Source organism: Pararge aegeria, chromosome 26 (genome assembly GCF_905163445.1).
Source record: "Pararge aegeria chromosome 26, ilParAegt1.1, whole genome shotgun sequence".
Taxonomy (NCBI): domain Eukaryota; kingdom Metazoa; phylum Arthropoda; class Insecta; order Lepidoptera; family Nymphalidae; genus Pararge; species Pararge aegeria.
In genome coordinates, this window is record NC_053205.1 from 6,506,635 (window position 1) to 6,524,820 (window position 18,186).

The 18,186-nt window shown below is 36.4% G+C and overlaps 2 protein-coding genes across 3 annotated transcripts in view; both read right to left on the minus strand.

Annotated features, from left to right (window-relative positions):
* Positions 1-18,186, minus strand: part of LOC120635066 (zinc finger protein 208-like) — a 38,223-nt gene that overhangs the window by 8,139 nt on the left and 11,898 nt on the right. The window contains exons 5-6 of one of the 2 annotated variants that reach the window (XM_039905973.1): positions 8,429-10,180; positions 5,693-6,928 (exon numbers count right to left, since the gene is read on the minus strand). The exons of the other annotated variant lie outside the window; for it this stretch is intronic. Coding sequence (XP_039761907.1) covers positions 5,712-6,928; positions 8,429-10,180 — 2,969 coding nt within the window. The 3' untranslated portion in view covers positions 5,693-5,711. Of the gene's footprint in view, positions 1-5,692; positions 6,929-8,428; positions 10,181-18,186 lie in introns of those variants that run through there. 2 annotated transcript variants of the gene reach the window in all.
* On the minus strand, positions 3,933-5,755 carry LOC120635067 (zinc finger protein 26-like). Its single transcript, XM_039905974.1, has 2 exons — positions 5,650-5,755; positions 3,933-5,281 (listed from the first exon to the last, which is right to left on the minus strand). Exons 1-2 carry the CDS (start codon positions 5,681-5,683, stop codon positions 4,191-4,193), a joined length of 1,125 nt encoding a protein of 374 aa, XP_039761908.1. The 5' UTR covers positions 5,684-5,755; the 3' UTR covers positions 3,933-4,190.

Consider the following 18,186-nt stretch of genomic DNA (forward strand, 5'->3'; position numbering starts at 1 on the left):
TGACAGACCATAATACCGTTCTGATATCAATAAATTTGCGTACATCTAAAGAGGCACTAATTAAACATAAAATGCTTAGAAAAATAAATTATTCAGCCATAAAAAGCGATCTTCGGGACACTAATTTTCAGCCTTTGCTCGACATTGTTAATTGTAATGACGCTACTGATCTTCTTATACATGTAGTTTCAAATATCGTTGAAAATAATACTGTGCTTAGCAGAACATTACATCGTAAAAGTCCGCGTAAGCCATGGGTTACACCTGGTATATTGAGATGCTTAAAACATCGAGATAAATTACATATACATTTAAGAAAAAATCCAAATGATGATTCTATAAAAATTATTTATCGTAGATATAGAAATTTTTGTACCAACTTACTCAGAAAATTAAAACATCAGTATGATCGAACCGAGTTAGAGAAAGCTAGCAAAATTAACTTGAAGAAAACATGGGATGTTATAAATAATATAACAAACCTAAAGACTAAAAATTCGGAAGCTTGGGAGTTGTTGTCTATTTCGCGTTGCCCTATACAAGCAGTATCGGAGGTGAATGAGTTTTTTGTTGGTATGGGAAAGAATATTGTAGATTGTATAGAGTTGTGTCCTTCAGGCTCGGACGATGTCGTATTACACACACAGCCTCAATGTCTCTTAACGCCTGCATCTTCCTTTGTCTTATTTGAAACAGATCACGAAGAAATAGTAAGATTAATAAATTCTCTTAAAAATACTGGTTCTTCTGGTCTTGATAACATATCTTCGACAGTAATGAAGCAGAGCAAGGAAATATTTTCAATTTTGCTGTGCCATATCTGTAACTTAGCTTTCTCAAGTGGCCAGTTTCCTTTATTATTTAAGAAATCGGTAATAATCCCCGTATATAAAAAAGGGGACAGGAAAGTTATAAGTAACTACAGACCAATATCGATAAGGTAATATCGATATTGGTCTGTAGTTACTTTTCAAAAATTTTAGAGCGATTGATTAATAATAGATTGATAAAATATTTAGAACTTAATAATTTACTCTCAACCAATCAATACGGTTTTCGCAAAGCAAAATCCACTTCTGATGCAGTAGCTGACCTTACCAACTGTATTGTGTCAAACTTAGATAATGGAATGAAGTGTATAGCCATATTTCTGGACCTCGCCAAGGCTTTCGACACTGTGTCCATACCTCTTCTTTTGAAGAAACTGGAACAGCTGGGAATTCGTGGTCTTCAGCTGATGCTGTTCCAGGATTACTTAAAAGATAGAACACAGTGCGTAAGAATCGGTGAGCACATTAGTCCACCTCTATCAGTTGAGCATGGAGTTCCGCAGGGGAGCATATTGGGTCCGACGCTCTTTCTTATTTATATTAACCAACTCTGCAATCTCCAAATGACTAATGGTAGAATTATCACATTTGCAGATGATACTACACTGTTATTTTGGGGTAAGAGCTGGGATGATGTATTTCACAATGCCCAGCAAGGCTTTAACTTGGTTATGACTTGGCTACAGAAGAATCTTTTAAGCTTTAATGCGGAGAAAACTAAATATTTAACATTTTCAATTTTACGATCTGGACAACCATCTTTAGTAAATTTTAGTATTCGAGCACATTCGGTTTTATGTCTTAACTCTAAAGTACGCAACGCATGTGAATGTACCTGTTTAGAAAGATCTGATAGTATTAAATATTTGGGAATAGTGATTGACAATCAACTCTCCTTCGATAATCATATTCACATACTAGTTAATCGTATCCGTAAACTCATTGCCATTTTTAAAAATATTCGTCACGTGGCTGACAAAAAGACGATGAAAATGCTGTACCACACTTTATGTGAGTCACTTTTGACTTATTGCATCGATTCTTGGGGAGGTGCAGCGAAGACGCGTCTTCTTAACTTGGAACGGGCTCAAAGAGCTGTTCTAAAAGTTAGCTCCTTTCTTCCTTACAGATATCCTACTTCATCTTTGTATAAGGAAAGTGGGGTACTTACTGTAAGACAGCTTTTTCTTTTAAAAATAATTTTAAAACAACACAAATTCATTAATCAGGAGTCAATTATGAAATTTAAAGATAAACGTCGCAAAAACAGCTTATGTAATATTCCCAAATTCTGCACTTCCTTTTCACAAAAATTTTTCTGTTTCGTTGGTAGCATCATATACAATAAGGCCAATAAAATTATTTCCATTCACTCACTATCATCCTATAGATGTAAAAAGCAGGTCCATGACTGGCTTCTTGCGCTGGATTATGATAGCACAGAGAATCTACTATCCATTCAAAAATGACATTATCTCACATGTACCTTGTACTACATAAATCCATGACACTTCCCCCACACATCCACCCACACACACATACACTTTATTTGCCTCACGAACACGCACGCAGCACCTACACGCACGCACATACGTTCACACACACACACACACATACACTCATGCACACACTCATACACATTTAAATCACCATTTCATTACCCAATCTCCAAAAATAAACATTTTATTTATTTTTCTTTAATATTTTTGCATGTTGCATGTTAAATCTATATCCAAAATAAAATATACTTGTCGTAGTCTTATGTTGTTGTATCAAAAATTATATAGGGGAGTGCACTGATATCTATAGTACGAGTTTTTACTCAGTTTAGGTACCAGTGATTCAACCATACATAGTACTAAGCTATGATTTCTGTCACAATTTAATAATCGTGTGAATAAATGATTTTATTATTATTATTATTTAATACGTCTACTCAAAAAGTAGACTTTTCAACGTCTGTTTAGGGCGCGGAAAGTTATTCGTTTCTACACTAGTGAGTTTTGTTTTCCTGTATATTACATTCAAATGCATGAAGGGTGTTATTAATTTTAAAAAATAATCTTAATAGTAACTATTAATTCATTGAATTGAATTTAATATGTTTAAACTGTAATGTTAAATATAACATACGTGTCTACAAAATTAACTGTTTTTTCAATTATTTCCATCCATTCGTTGTTTTCGCAAATGTATTAAAAAACTTCTTTTAATGGACATGCGGTAATTATCATTGCCAACTTCGGCTTGGGTCAACAAACCAAGACTCGTGAAGAAATTACATTCTTTCCACACTTGTTTCGAAATGTACTATTATCGTGAGTAACGCAACTTCTAAGTTACATCATCCATTCAATACCTCACAGGATCGCATTATTTCAACGGCGGAAATGATAAGTTTATTCATATTAAATCTGTTTTATTTCATTGTCAGAAACATCAAAATCAAATATAAATTGCATAAGATAAGAACCAAAAACCTTGGCCAAAGTTTATCTAAACTTAAAAAAAGTTAATTCTAAAGGCAGATTTTCCAATCGACAGAGATTGACAACCTAACCGAGAAATTTCGACAGGATCCTGTTGAAAATGACAATTTTTTTTCTCGGATTTAGGATTATTTGGCGATTGGAATATCCATAAAAAATTATATAAAAAAAAACTGAGATCAAAGTACGACACATTCTTCACCGTAAATCTGTCTTATGTAATTGTTTAATCATAAATCTAAAAATTTCATTTGGTTTTTAAATATCTTTCAATATATTCTACTTATTAATTAACTCATTGGTATCTTAGGAAGTTATTTAAAGCAGAGAATGGGTAGCAGCGTCCGGCGTGGTGATTACGGGCTAAGCGGCCTATTCGGAGAGGCCTTTAATCCAGCAGTGGACTTTAGGCTATTAAAGAACTAAGAAACTTATTAAGTTCGATGCTCGTTAAAGACTCTACGATTACGAGAATGCAAATTTTACACTAAGTATACAGTAGCCTGTAGCCTTAGTACAAGATTTGCTCGCTTGCAATCGAGGAGTTGTTTTCGAGTATGGCAATACTTGAACATCGGAGTAAAATGGATCTTATTTGTATTGATGTGAAGCTCAAGTTTGCCTACAATTCTTAAGCTTGGGCTATTGATAGAACGTTTGTAAAACAAAAAAAAAGTCATAAGTACAGGAATTGCGACGGTAATAAGAGTGTCAGTTTAAATTTGTGTAATACTCGAAAACGACTCCTCGATTGTGAGCTAGCAAGGCTGTTAGTTATAAAAATGGAATGATTTAATTAGTCCATTTTACCTTGACGTTACATTATTTACATACTCGTTAACGACGCTAAGATTGCGAGAACAGAAATACACTAAGCGTACTGGTTGTAAAAATGGAATTCTTTTTCATGCTTCTCCAAATTTAGCAAATCTATAAACCCTTGTCGGCACCAGCGACAAACCCGTCCGAAATTACCAGTGTGTACTTTCATATGCGCCCTCAAATTGCTCGACCTGCCAAAACGTTTATCGCAAATGCTACACACATAGTTCTTCTCGCCGAAATGTTTGCGCTTGTGGAGTTTTATCATCCATTTAATTCCAGTTTTGTAATCGCATATATCGCACTCGAATCTAGCGTCTGAATGTAAAGATTGCACGTGCAACATCATAGCGCCTTTCGTTGTGCAAATTTTGGGGCAGTGCTCGCATTTCAGTCTGTATTTCTCAACGTTGTGGACTTTCCCCATGTGTACTTTTAGCTGATATTGATTTACAAATGTCGTACTGCACAAACTGCATTCGACGGATTTTTGAATTCCGTGAATTATCTCTTTGTGCTTTTCAAGATGGTGGAACGCGTCGAATATTCTGCCGCAAAACTTGCAGCGATGACCAACGTGGCTGTTGCTTATGTGCCGTTTCAAACGCACTTGGTCTATGTAGCTTTGGCCACATATCTGGCATATACACGCCTGCTCCATGTGTTTTTTGTACATGTGACCCATCAGTGATGTGAAATTGTCGTATTTCTCCTCGCATAGCACGCACTGGAGAATTTCTTTGTGGAGGTGGAACGGGAAAACGCACACGCCAGCGGAATTATCGTACTCTTCTCCATGTATACCAACTACATGTGCTATCAAATCTTCGATGCTAGCTAGAGGTATATCACAAACTATACAACCTAATTGTGTGATGTCAATTTTAACTGGCACATCTTTTGATATTATACGCTGTGGTATAAACGTTTCTAAGTCTATCACCTTATGGCTTACAATCGTGTGTTCTTTAAGCAAATCACAGTCTTTCATTTCTTTGCCGCAATAGAAGCATCTGTATCCGCGTGTGTTCCAATTAAATGGTACGACGTTTCCATAATGCAGCAGGATCATAATATTTCTGCGAATAGTGGCCAGACGTTCCAGATACGATTCGTGGTATTCTTTCTTGGTTGTAATTCCTGGAAAGAGATTATTCCAACGTTTACGTTTTTCTCAACAAGTTTTTAGGGCTCGGAATGTTATTTTACAGCTACCCGATAGATTTTAAATTTTAGGTTACGCGATTGATGTTTTTAATTTCTCATGTCGTTTAGGATATTTAAAGAAGAAATAATAAAAACACAACTTAATATTTTTAATGAATACATAATTAGCATTTAATAATTTACATTTTAATATCTACAATTTTTAAATAATACCAATATGATTTATAAATGGCACTTAAAATAATATAAGACAATCTCGGAATATTCTGTTAAGTATTCCAAATTATCTAAGCATTTTCTTATCTGTCATTTAGCTCAAAAATTAATCGCTGCATCTTTACCAAAAGGCTGCGCAGCATTTCCCAAAAAGGACATATGTCTTTGTCAAATGTACATGATGTTACTAAACAGTTTCCTCTACTGATTCAAGCTCCGTTTCGAGCTCTAGTCTACTTATTTCCACCAATTCCCCTTCATCTATATCAACCGGAACTCTCATGCCTTGCGCAGTAACGTATTGAGGATGCCGAGTCCTAAAATGTATCCTGAGATTCGGCCGATGGGCAAACTCCTTTCCACAAACACTACAAATGTACTTCTTCTGACCAGTGTGCGTCAGAAAGTGTGAATTTAAATTGCTCTTTTTCGAGAACTTTTTCCCACATACCGAGCATATGAACTTTTTATCCCCATTGTGTTTTAGCATGTGCAGTTTAACGTCGTAAGGTCCAAAGAACTTGTCCCCACAAACTTGACATTCCACATTTTTCTCCCTCAAATGCACCCGTCTCATGTGACGGGACATAATACTCTCTTGAGGGAAAATTTTGGGGCAATATGGACATTTGATTTTCAATTCTTCAACTCCATGCACGTTTGCCAAATGAAGCTTCTTGAAGTACGGACTTTTAAAGGTCTCCGGGCAATGGGGACACGTTGATAAATTTATCATGTGTACATTTTTCTCGTGTAGCGTTTTTTTGGATAGCGTCGCCAGATTTACGCCGCAATGCTCACACGTATATCCACCTTCCCTGTGGTAGTATCTATTGTGCATTTTCAAATGATTCTCTCCTTGAAAACTGGTGCCGCACACATCGCAAATGTAATCATGAGCTAAATGATGCTTATTGGCGTGACGGAGTAGGTATTCAAAGAAAACGAATTTGATATTGCAAATGGGACAGGATGGATGATCTTTGTTAAGTTTAAAAGGTAGAAGGCAGTTCGGGACGCTCACATCGTATTCCGCATCGTGAGCTATGATCAAGTGATTGATTAATTGTTCTAAAGAATTCACTGCCTGAGGACATAGTTTACAGGATATATCGGTAACATCAATTTTGACAGCGGCATCTCTATTCCTATTATTTTTTGTTCTGTCGAAAACAACAAGTTCTAAATTGGCGTATTGGTGCATCATGGCCGTATGCTCTCTCAGAGCCACCGGGTCCTTCATGGGTTCGGCGCAATAAAAGCACCTGTACTTTCCCTTGTACCACATAAACGGCGTGACGTTACTGTACTCGAGTACGTACTCAACGTTTCGTCGTTTTAGTATGAGTTTACGCACCGTCTCTGTTTTCTTATATCTGTCCTCCATTGTGCACAATTTCGCACCTGCAAAGAAATTTTGCTTTTACTAAATCAGTATCATATTTCTTTTTGCCTTTTATGTAACGTGGGTTAGTATTATGGTTTGCTTTGTTTAGATTTCTTTATAGTTTTTTTAAGTTGTGCAGTGCAGGAAATATGATTATTTCTTTCTTCTTTTGCTGTAAATTCTTTAGTCCTCAAGTTTTAGTAATGTGTCTTAACATTACTTTGCTATGGATTTTTGTCATATTTAATATAGAAATTGATGAACTATGTTCTACGATATCAGAAAAGCTTTCTATTGGCTGGCTTTAACAAACATTCAAATATAGATTCTTCCTCGATTCACACTCTCATGTGTCCGCATTGTTGCATAAAAATGGCTTGGCTATTTTAAAATCTAATAAACAAGTAATCTAAATTCTTATGAACTGCAATTTTCAGGGCAATTATTTAAAAAAAAAAAAATTTAGTAATCTAGGAATTAAAGAATCAAGTAGTGTTTAAATATATAATTTATTTTAACCTTATACCTAAACACGATTACATTTTAAAATATTGATTAACATTAAAATGACGAGTAAAAATAAAGTATAAAAAAAACTGGCAAGTATAATATAAGTACAAATACTGTTCATTTTACAAGTCACGTTTCCATAACATTATTATTTATTGCTTTTCGGCAAAAGTCTGATTTGTCGATTTGCAACAGCAGAAGTAATTAATATATCTTAAATGTGAACAAAGTTGGTCAGGCAAATCAGAATCAAGAGTGGTCAAGTGTTGATAGGTAACTTAGCCATCATAGAGTTCCTCTTAAGGACCTGTTACATTCTATTCTTAGGTGCACTAATCTTTTTCCCAATTCACTTTCTATATTTTATTTACAACATAATTACTATATTTCAGAAGGATTGGGCAATATTAACAATTTCGACAACTTCATTCATTATGATAAAAAAAAACACGCAGATTCTAGAAACAGAACAGAAAAATATATATTTTACACCGTCAGGACTAATTTAAAGAATTTTCGAGCAACGATTCGTTTTGGGAGACAAATCGTCCAAATATTTAATCTCAAGGTCAAGAAAAAGATAAAGTTAAAGAGAGTATAGTGCCATCTATAATACGGCCAGTGTCGATTTACTTCCAAATAAGTCGAAATAGCCTCGCATCGGCTAATAGGCTCCAAATTAAAAAAAAATGCTTCATAATAAAGAGATCGCGTCGCGAAAGACAATTACGGGTTCTTATATCTTGACATTTATTTAATAATACTTTTTTGTATAATTAAAGAGATCAAATATGTTTTAGTTTTATTGAATGGCGAATTCTAGCGATTTATAGATTATTATTGTTATACGCTCATATAACAATAATAATCTATAAATCGCTAGAATCCTATCTGTCTTGTAGGCCCCAGTTCTCCCTATGTTTACCTCGAGAAAGTTTTCTTCATTCAATTGCATTTTCAAACATGCCCATATTTCTTATGCATCTCTTTATGAGAATTCAAATTGCTTCGTCTCAGGAAAGCTTTCCCGCATACCTCACAACTGAAATTCCTCTCCCCCTTATGTTTCACCATATGCAATCTCAGAAGATAGTTGTCGAAGAATTTCTCATTGCAGACGGAACAAGGTACATTTTTTTCCTTCAAATGCGTCCTCCTTATGTGATCTTTCATGAAGGAGTTTCTCGTGAACATTTTGCCACAATAAGTGCATTTATGTCCGATTTCGTGGGCCTTTATCATATGTTTCTGTTTGTGGTATTGCGATTGGAAGCGTTCAGAGCATTTCGTGCATTGGAAATCTTTAGCGTTGTGACATTTGGCGTTATGCCTTCCCAAGCACCATTGGTTTTTATACTTAGCACCGCATATCTCACATTCGCAGGCCCCTGTATGGGCGTATGTGATATGAACGTTCAAATTGGCGACGTTCTTAAAACTCCGCCCGCAATAATCGCATATCTTATTATTGTTGCTATGCTCGGAGTTTATATGCCTTAAAAGCGTGCTGAAGTATCTAAAAACTTTCGGGCATATGTTACACGGTATATTGTCTTTGATAATTTTGAACGGATCGAAACATTCTGTAATGGATTTGTCGTATGACGCGTTATGTTTGGAAATCAAATGGTCTATTAAATCTTCCAGATTGTCTATTGGCTCAAAGCACACTTTGCAGGATAGTGCCGAAATGTCAATTTTCACTGTTATCCTTTCGCCTTTGCATTTCTTCATGCTTTTATCTTTTAAATCGCATATCGGATGTTCAGCCACTACATGTGTCTTAAGTTCATCGAATTCAACGAAATTTTTGGAGCAATGGAAGCATGAGAATCTGGAAAAAAATCGAAAAGGTATCGCTGTCGACATATTCAGAATGCATTGAATGTTCTTTCTAATCTGTGTTATGTCCCTTTTCTTCTTCGGTTGCAAGGTCTCCTCTGGAAACGCAGGTGTGTTAGCTTTGGCGTTTTTCATCTTGCACTTTCTAAGGTGATGTTTCAAACTTGCTATAGTCTTGCATTGCTTGGCACAATAGAGACATAACTTTTGCCTGCCGTCATCTGGATGATCGCAATCTATATGTTTCTGCAGTAACGTGTACGACGGAAAACAAGCGACGCACAGCTTGCATCTCCGGAAGTGGAAATTGTTTTTATGGTTACTTAAGAGCACACGTGTGGGGAAGACTTCGGAGCATTCTTCGCAACGATGGCCACCTTCCCTGTGATAATTCCTTAAATGCACAGCCAAATCTCTCTTCTTGTTGAACGTTAAGCCACAATTATCGCAAATGAAACTATTTTTAGGGTGCGCAATGTTCGTGTGCATTATTAAATTTCCAAAGTATGTAAACTCTTGGTCACATAAACAGCAACGGCAATCGACCAACCTGTACCCCTGGAATGGTATATCTATGGATTTGTCGTATTCCAAATCGTGTTTGCCTATCAAATGGTCGATTATTTCGTTGAAACTCCCGAAAGGTTCGTAGCATATTTCGCACGCGATTTCCGATATGTCGATCTTGAGTTCAATGTGATTACCCTTGATGAGTTTTAGGGACTGATCGCTGGTACTGCACAGCCCGTGTGTTTTTGTGTGCTTCCTAAACTCGGGGTATTCGACGTAACTCATGCCGCAATAAAAGCAGAGATACTTTCCGCGCCATTTGAATGGCATTATCGTGCTGTTGTTGAACAGTGTTTGCAAATTTTTCCTTCTCCGCACAGATGTGCAGGTCTCGTGCGGCCCTTCATCTGTAAATAAATTTTGCTCGCTTCAGAATCCTCCTTTAGAAAATTTACATGGCGCTCTTGCAAGCGTAATTCGTTATTTGTAACTTCCATCTGTTATCGCCGAGCGCCGAAGAAACTCCCCTCTCTTTTTCCCGAAATCTTAAGTTGATATTTGACATACAACGATCGCACGCGGTGATACAACCAGATGTTAATCTCGAAAAATTGTAAATATCACAGAATGTTTAAACTTATAAAAGTAGGAACAACTGCAATCTTAGACACACAAATAAATCCCTGCACTTCGCACACTACCCTCCCAAATTTTTGTGGTATTGGGTATTTTTAATATGAGACGCCATGTGCCCTTTCAAATTTTTCTTCCACAGAAACCTTTTCCCGCACAAATCACAGTGGAAATTCCGCTCTCCGTAGTGTTTAACCATATGTCCCTTCAAGCGTTGAGAGTCGAAAAATTTATCATGGCAAATCGAGCACTGAACGTTCTTCTCCTTCAAATGCGTCCGTCTTATGTGATTGACCATGAACGAGTTTCTAGTGAACAATTTTTGGCAATAAGTGCATTTATGACCCGTGCTGTGAGCGTCAATCTTATGCCTCTGCATCTCATAAACTGACGTGAATTTCTCTACACATTCCTGGCAGTCTACAATCTTGTTCTTATGCACGCGACCTAAATGTGTTTGCAGATAGTTATTAGACGTGAACTGCAGATCGCAAAGTGTACATTTGAAGTTGGCGACTTTGTGGTGACGAGCATTATGCGCTCGCAAATTCGGTAAATTCCTAAACGCTAAGCCGCAATGTACGCAAATGTTTTTATTGTCCGTATGCCGTTTGCCTACGTGATTTAGTAACGTGCTAAAATACCTAAACACTTCCACACAGAAAGGACAAGGAAAATTTTCTTTAGCTAGTTTGTAAGATTGCAGATTTACAGTCGTAGACCTATCGTAATTTATTTTATGCTTACAAATCAGATGATCTATCAAAGTATTCAAGTCATCTAAACTTTCGAAGCATATTTTACAAGATAATGATGACGTGTCCACTTTGATACCGCCGTCACGTCTGTTTCGGAGTTTCATAGATTTCAGTTTAGTATCACACAGTGGATGTTCGATTATTGTGTGTTGTTTAAGATCGTCACACTCTGTAAAATCTTTGGGGCAATAGAAACATCTGAATCTACTCATGAAATACTTGAACGGTACAGCTGTCGACATGTTCAGGATACACGCTATGTTAACCCTTATTTGCTTAACTGAAGGCTTGTTATCGTCATCAGGTACAATTATTTCATTCTTGACATTTACGTTGCATATAGCAGCGTGTTCTAGAAAACCTTTCGAGCTACTAGATTTAGAACAAAAACCACATTTAAGAATTGCGTCTAGGTGACTCGTTTCAATGTGTTGCAGACGTTTTTGAAGCGTTAAAAAAGGTTTAAAGCAAATGTTGCAAAGAAATGGATGGGCATTGCTCTTGTGACTCAAAAGTTCGGAGTTCGTTGAAAAAGTTAAATAACACTTCGAGCATAAATGCTGATTCCTGTGCTTAGTCCGGAAATGAGCGTCTAGGTCTCTTTTTTTATTGAACTTCTGCTTACATTCAATGCAAACTAGACAATCATTCGGGTGATCAACGTTTACATGGTTAATCAGTTTGCTTAGATAATTAAATTTTTGATCACATGAAAGGCACGTTAAATCTGACAGTTTATAGGGTGCTATCTTCAACTTTACATCTCTGTCGTATGGCAGATTATGCTTTATCATCAAATGATCAATTATATTGTCAAATGTTGGTAACTCTTCATAGCACAGATTACAAATTATTTCCGATACATCAATCTTAACTTCGACATCTGCTGCTTTTACTAGTCTGAGGGCATGGTCGCCATCTAAACATATACCATGTTTTTTTGTATGTCGTTTTAATTCATCGTGTTCTTTAAGACCTTCTCCACAGTAAAAACATATGTACTTCCCGCGCCATTTGAATGGAATAATGGATGTATTGTTGAATAACGTCTGAAGATTTGTTCGTCTAAGTTTATTGGCGCTACATTTCTTCACTGGTTTGTTACATACACCTGTAAAGAGAAGTTCTCATGTTTCAAATGTATCCAAACTGGTGTTAAATATTTTTTTTCAGATCATTTGGAATCTACAAGTCTTAACGAATCCTTTCACCCACTTGAGATCTTTATTATTTTTGATTTCATTGATTTTAACACCAATATCTTTTGTTCTTCATATTTTATTAAACTGTAAACTATTGGTTCAATTTTGTTGAACTTCTTAACATAAATCAATCGGAATATCATGGATGGAGCTCTTAATATGCAAGGACATGTGTCCTCTCAAATTCTTCTTCCACAGAAATTTCTTCCCACAAATATCGCAATGAAATTTTCTTTCCCCATTATGTTTGACCATGTGTGTTTTCAAACGTTGCGAATCGAAAAATCTTTCGCAACATATTTGACATTCGACATTTTTCTCCTTCAAATGCGTCCTTTTAACGTGATCAATCATAAAGCAATTGGATGTGAATAATTTGTTGCAGTGAATACATTTGTGACCGGAACTGTGCATATTTATCATATGCCTCTGCGTGGCGTAGTTTGATGTAAATTTTTCCCTACACTCTGGGCAATCGAAAACTTTTATACCGTGAGCCCTACCCATATGTGTCTGCAAATACTTATTCGAGGGGAATTCTAAGCAGCATGTTTCACATTTAAAACTACCCGATGTTTTATGATGGTTAGATATATGAACGCGCAGATTCGGTAAATTCCTAAATGACTTTCCACAGTGCACGCAAATGTTTTTATTGTCGGTATGAGTTTGACCAACGTGTTTTAATAAAGTACTGAAATGCGTGTACACTTCAGTGCAAATGGGACAAGGGTAGTTATCCTTGATTAATTTATAAGGTTGTATATTGCTATCTACAGTTTTATCGTATTGGGCTCGATGTTCTTGTATTAGATGTTCTATAAGGGTTTCCAGATTAGAATAATTTTCGTAGCACACTTTACAGGATAGAACTGAAATATCGATTTTAACACATCCTTCATGTCTGTTGCGCAGCCTCATACATTTGAAGTTGGTATGGCAAACTGGATGTTGATTAACAGTATGTTCTCGCAGATCTAGACAATTGGTAAAATTTTTAGGGCAATAGAAACATCTGAACCTACTCATAAAATACTTAAACGGTATTGCTGTCGACATGTTGATTAGACATGCTATGTTTTTCCTAATCTGGATTACGGCTGGCTTCTTATCAACATCTTCATTAAACAATATCTCGGTGTTACTTTCATCAATTCTTTTATCCGTACATTTAGCTGCGTGTCGAAGAAAACCTAGCTGAGTATTCATCGATTTAAGACAGAATCCACATTTAAGCTTATCGCCGGAATGTTCAGTTTTCATATGCATCAGTCTCTTTTTTTGCGTAGAAAATCTTGTAAAGCAAATATTGCAAACAGCCACGTGTGCTTTACTTTTGTGCTCTTGTAATTCTGCATGAGACGCGAACTTATTTGGGCACTTCAGACATTTGTGGTCTTTTTTGTGCTTTAACCTCATGTGGGCATCCAAGTAACCTTTCCTAATAAACGTCTGATGGCATACATTACAATCTAGACTTTGACTGGGGTGTTTCAAATTTACATGTATCACTAGTTCGCTGACTTGTAAAAACTTTTGCTTACACAGTAAACACTGCAAATCTATTAATCTATACGTCATCACAAGTAGCTTAACATTTTTATCGTACGGAAGTTTATGTTTGTTCATCAAATGTGCTACGATTTCGTCTAAATTGTTAAACGTCTCATTGCATAATACGCAAGTTAGATCTGATACATCTATTTTCACTTCAGCGTCGTCTGTTTTAATCAGTTTTATTGAGCGATCATTTTCTGAACATGGGCCGTGGGCTTCCGTATGCTTTCTAAGTTCATCGTAAATAGGTATTTCTTCCCCGCAATAAAAACATCTACATTTACCACGGCATTTGAAAGGAATTATTGTTGTATTGTTGAATAGTATCATCAGATTCCTCCGCCTCAGCGTATTAGAACTTAGCTTCTTTGGAGGTCCGTTAAAATCTGAAAAGAAATTTTTTTCAATGTAAAATGTACCCTTTCCGGTCTTAAGTAAACAATTTATAATATCTTATGTCGCTTGATTCTTTACTTTTATTTTACATCGTTGAGGGTACATTTACATTTTACCTAATTCCTAATATCGAGATATTCTTATTTCAGAGCAACTTTCCTTTCTCAACTATTTCGCTCGTGGGAAGCCATGTGTCCTCTCAAATTTTTCTTCCACAAAAACTTTTTACCACATACATCGCAATGGTAATTCCTTTCGCCAATGTGCTTCACCATATGTACATTTAAGAGGGCTCTATCGAAAAACTTTTCCTTGCAAACGTTGCATTCCACATTCTTCTCTTTCAAATGCAACCGTCTCACGTGATTCTTCATATGCGAATTCCGTGTGAATAGTTTATTGCAATACTGGCATTTATGTCCAAAACCGTGTACAACTATTTGATGCCGTCTCATCATGTAATTTGTGACAAATTTTTCAATGCACTGCGGACAGTTGAATTTCTTTGTGCCGTGGACGTTCGCCCGGTGTCGCGCTAATTTCTCTAAGTTCCAAAACTCCATATTACAGTCGGGACATTTGCACGCCCTAGTTCTATGGTAGCGCGACATGTGTGCTCGATAATTGGGATGCCCCCTAAAAGTGAGGCCGCAGTGAGCGCAAACTATGTTATTATCGGAATGAATTTCGTTCATGTGCTCGAGAAGTTTCTTAAAGTATCTAAAAACGGCATCTGGGCAGAGAGGACATCGAATGTCATCTTTAAGAATCCTAAAAGGTTGAAGACATTCTATCGACGTATCATATATCGCTCCGTGATTCGATGTTAAATGATTTATTAAATCGCTTAAATCTACGAGATTCTCCAAACATAATTTGCACGTGAGATTAAGTATGTCAATTTTAACTGTCACTTCTTTGCCTTTAATCTTTTTCATAACCTTGGATTCGTAGTCAAAATCTGAATGATCGGTAACAGTGTGATCTTTTAGGACTTCGAAGTCGGCGAAATCTTTCGAGCAATAAAAGCATCGAAAGTGATTTTTGAAAAATTTAAACGGTATAGCTGTCGACATGCTTATGATGGATGAAATATTCTGACGAACTTTAAGTGGGGTGGTATTTCTTACAGAAACAACATTAGGTTCTTTTTTAAGGCCACATTTAGTTAAATGCAATTGATAACCCAATTTAGACGTTAATATTTTAGAACATTTCGGACAATCTAGACTGTACTTCTTTTTATTATTCAAACTGTGTTTATTTGCTTTAGTTTTTAACTTTTTTCTAATTTCATAATTTGCTGTTGAGTAAATAACGTTGTTGCTAGGTGCTAGCACTTCATGCATTTCGTGTATATGACGTTGTAAAACTGAATAATTAATAAATCGCTTATCGCATTCTACACAGCGTATATCGATCAAACTAAACTTTCTAATATCGACGTAGGTAGTTAGGTCTGTTAGATCGTGGGAAGATTTTACGTGGTCAATCAAACTACCGAATTCCTCAAAAGTTAATTCACAGATATCGCAATTCACTTCCGAGACATCAAGGTTAATCATCACAGGAGTTAATTCTTGGAAAAACTTTTCGATAGTTGAAGAATCGTGGGATTTTGTATGCTTTTTCAAATCGTCGTACTGGATAATGTGTTTGCCACAGAAGAAACAACATAGTCCATTATTAAATTCGAAAGGTATGACACTCGTGTTGATAAAGAATTTTTGTAGATTTTGACGCTGCGTCGCCGAAAGTCCGGGCGAGACGGATTGCATTTTACAATCTGAAAACAAATTTCTAAACTGTACGGTCAGATTAAAACTTTTTTATTTATTTGAAATCAGCGATGGACTATATATTTGAAGTATTCTATCACAAAAAACATTAGAGATAACAAAGGATAAGAGTAATGTGGCTTAAAAAGATTTTAGTATGTATTGGTTTTAACGTGAATTGCAAATGAACACTAATTAAGATTTATTACGATACGTATTATTTTATATAGGAATGTATTTTTTAAGTATAGGATATATATTATTCAATGATTACTCATGTGCTATAGGTTATAGGTTCTTCGTTCTGAATAAAACTGTTTTTATATCTATTTCTATATTACAATAGTCTTTGGTAAGAAAGGAAACTCATAAATATATCATCATGAAATAATACGTCAATTTACATCGGGCTGATCTGTTTATTATGCCTAGACATGTGCGTGCGCAAACTTTTGCGCCAATAAAACCTCTCGCCGCACATATCGCAGTGGAAATTCTTTTCACCGCTATGTTTCACCATGTGGCGTCGCAAAAGTATATTATTAAAGAACTTCATGCTACATATCGAACATTCGACATTTTTCTCCTTCAAATGAGTCCGCCTTATATGATCTCTCATAAACGAATTTCTTGTAAATAACTTTCCGCAATAAGAACACTTATGCCCAGAATCGTGAGCTTCTATTAAGTGTTTTTGTCGTAAATATTGAGTGGCGAAACTTTCTGGGCACTTTGGGCATTTCGCCGCCTTAACACCATGTGCTTTTGCCATATGCATGTACAAACGCGAGGGTATATTGCATTCGGCGTTGCAAATCGAGCACTTAAACCGGCCGTCCCTGTGATGCCTCCATATGTGTACCCTTAAATTTTGGTCCCGCCTGAAAGTCTGACCGCAATAAACGCATATTATATTGTTGTTCGTGTGCTCGTTATTCATATGCTTCAGTAAAGTCCCGAAAAATCGGAACACCTCGCTGGGACAATTCGGGCATGCCATGTGATCTTTTATCAGTTTGTACGGCTGGAGGCATGTCGTTATAGATTTGTCGTAATTCGCCTGATGCTTTGTAATCAGGTGATCTAATAGATTGTCCAAATCGCTCATTGATTCGAAGCACACTTTGCAAGCTAACGTAGAGATATCAATTTTAACGCACGCAACCGATTCACGGCATTTCCGAATGCATTTCTCCTTCACATCACAGACGGGGTGCTGGTTTAAAGTGTGCTCCCTCATCGAGTCCGAATCGGGGAAATCTTGGGAACAGTAGAAGCAGTTGAACTTATTCTTGTAGAAGTTGAATGGTATCGCCGTTGACATGTTTATTACTATGACTATATTCTCGCGAATTTGTTTAACGCTTGGTCTTTTAGTGCCCTCGTAATCATTATCTAGATCCATTCCGTATTCGTCTTTCTTGACGCCAATTTCGAAAATATCACCCTTGCATTTGCGTAAATGCATTTTTAGTCCCTGTTTCGTGTGGAAATCCTTGTAACATATATCGCATTGCAACGAACCGTCGTCCGGATGTTCAATTTCCATGTGCTTCTGTTTTAACACAGCTGAGGGTAGTCTTAGAAAACAAACGCTGCATCTAGTCAGATGTCTGTTTGTCCGATGCTTCCTTAGAATGTTTAGGGAGCTGAAACTTTGCGGGCACACGTCACACACGTACCCACCTTCTCTATGATAGTTTTTTATGTGCGAAAACAGATCCCGCTTCTTATTGAACTTCTGATCGCACTTGTCACAGATAAGACAATTTTTCGGATGATTACTATTGACGTGGGAAACTAGGTAACCGAAATATGTAAATTTCTCATCGCACACTAAACACCCGAGATCGACTAGTCTATACTCCTCTAAAGCCATTTCGACATCTCTATCATATTCCAATTTATGCTTGAACAATAAATGATTGAGAACGTCATCGAAATTAGAGAATTCTTCATTGCAAATCTCGCAAGTAATTTCGGATATGTCGATTTTAATTTCCATATTCTGGCCTCCCTTGAGGACTTTTAGCGAATGGTCCATAGTAGAGCAGTGCCCGTGTGACTTTGTGTGTTTCTTTAGTTCACT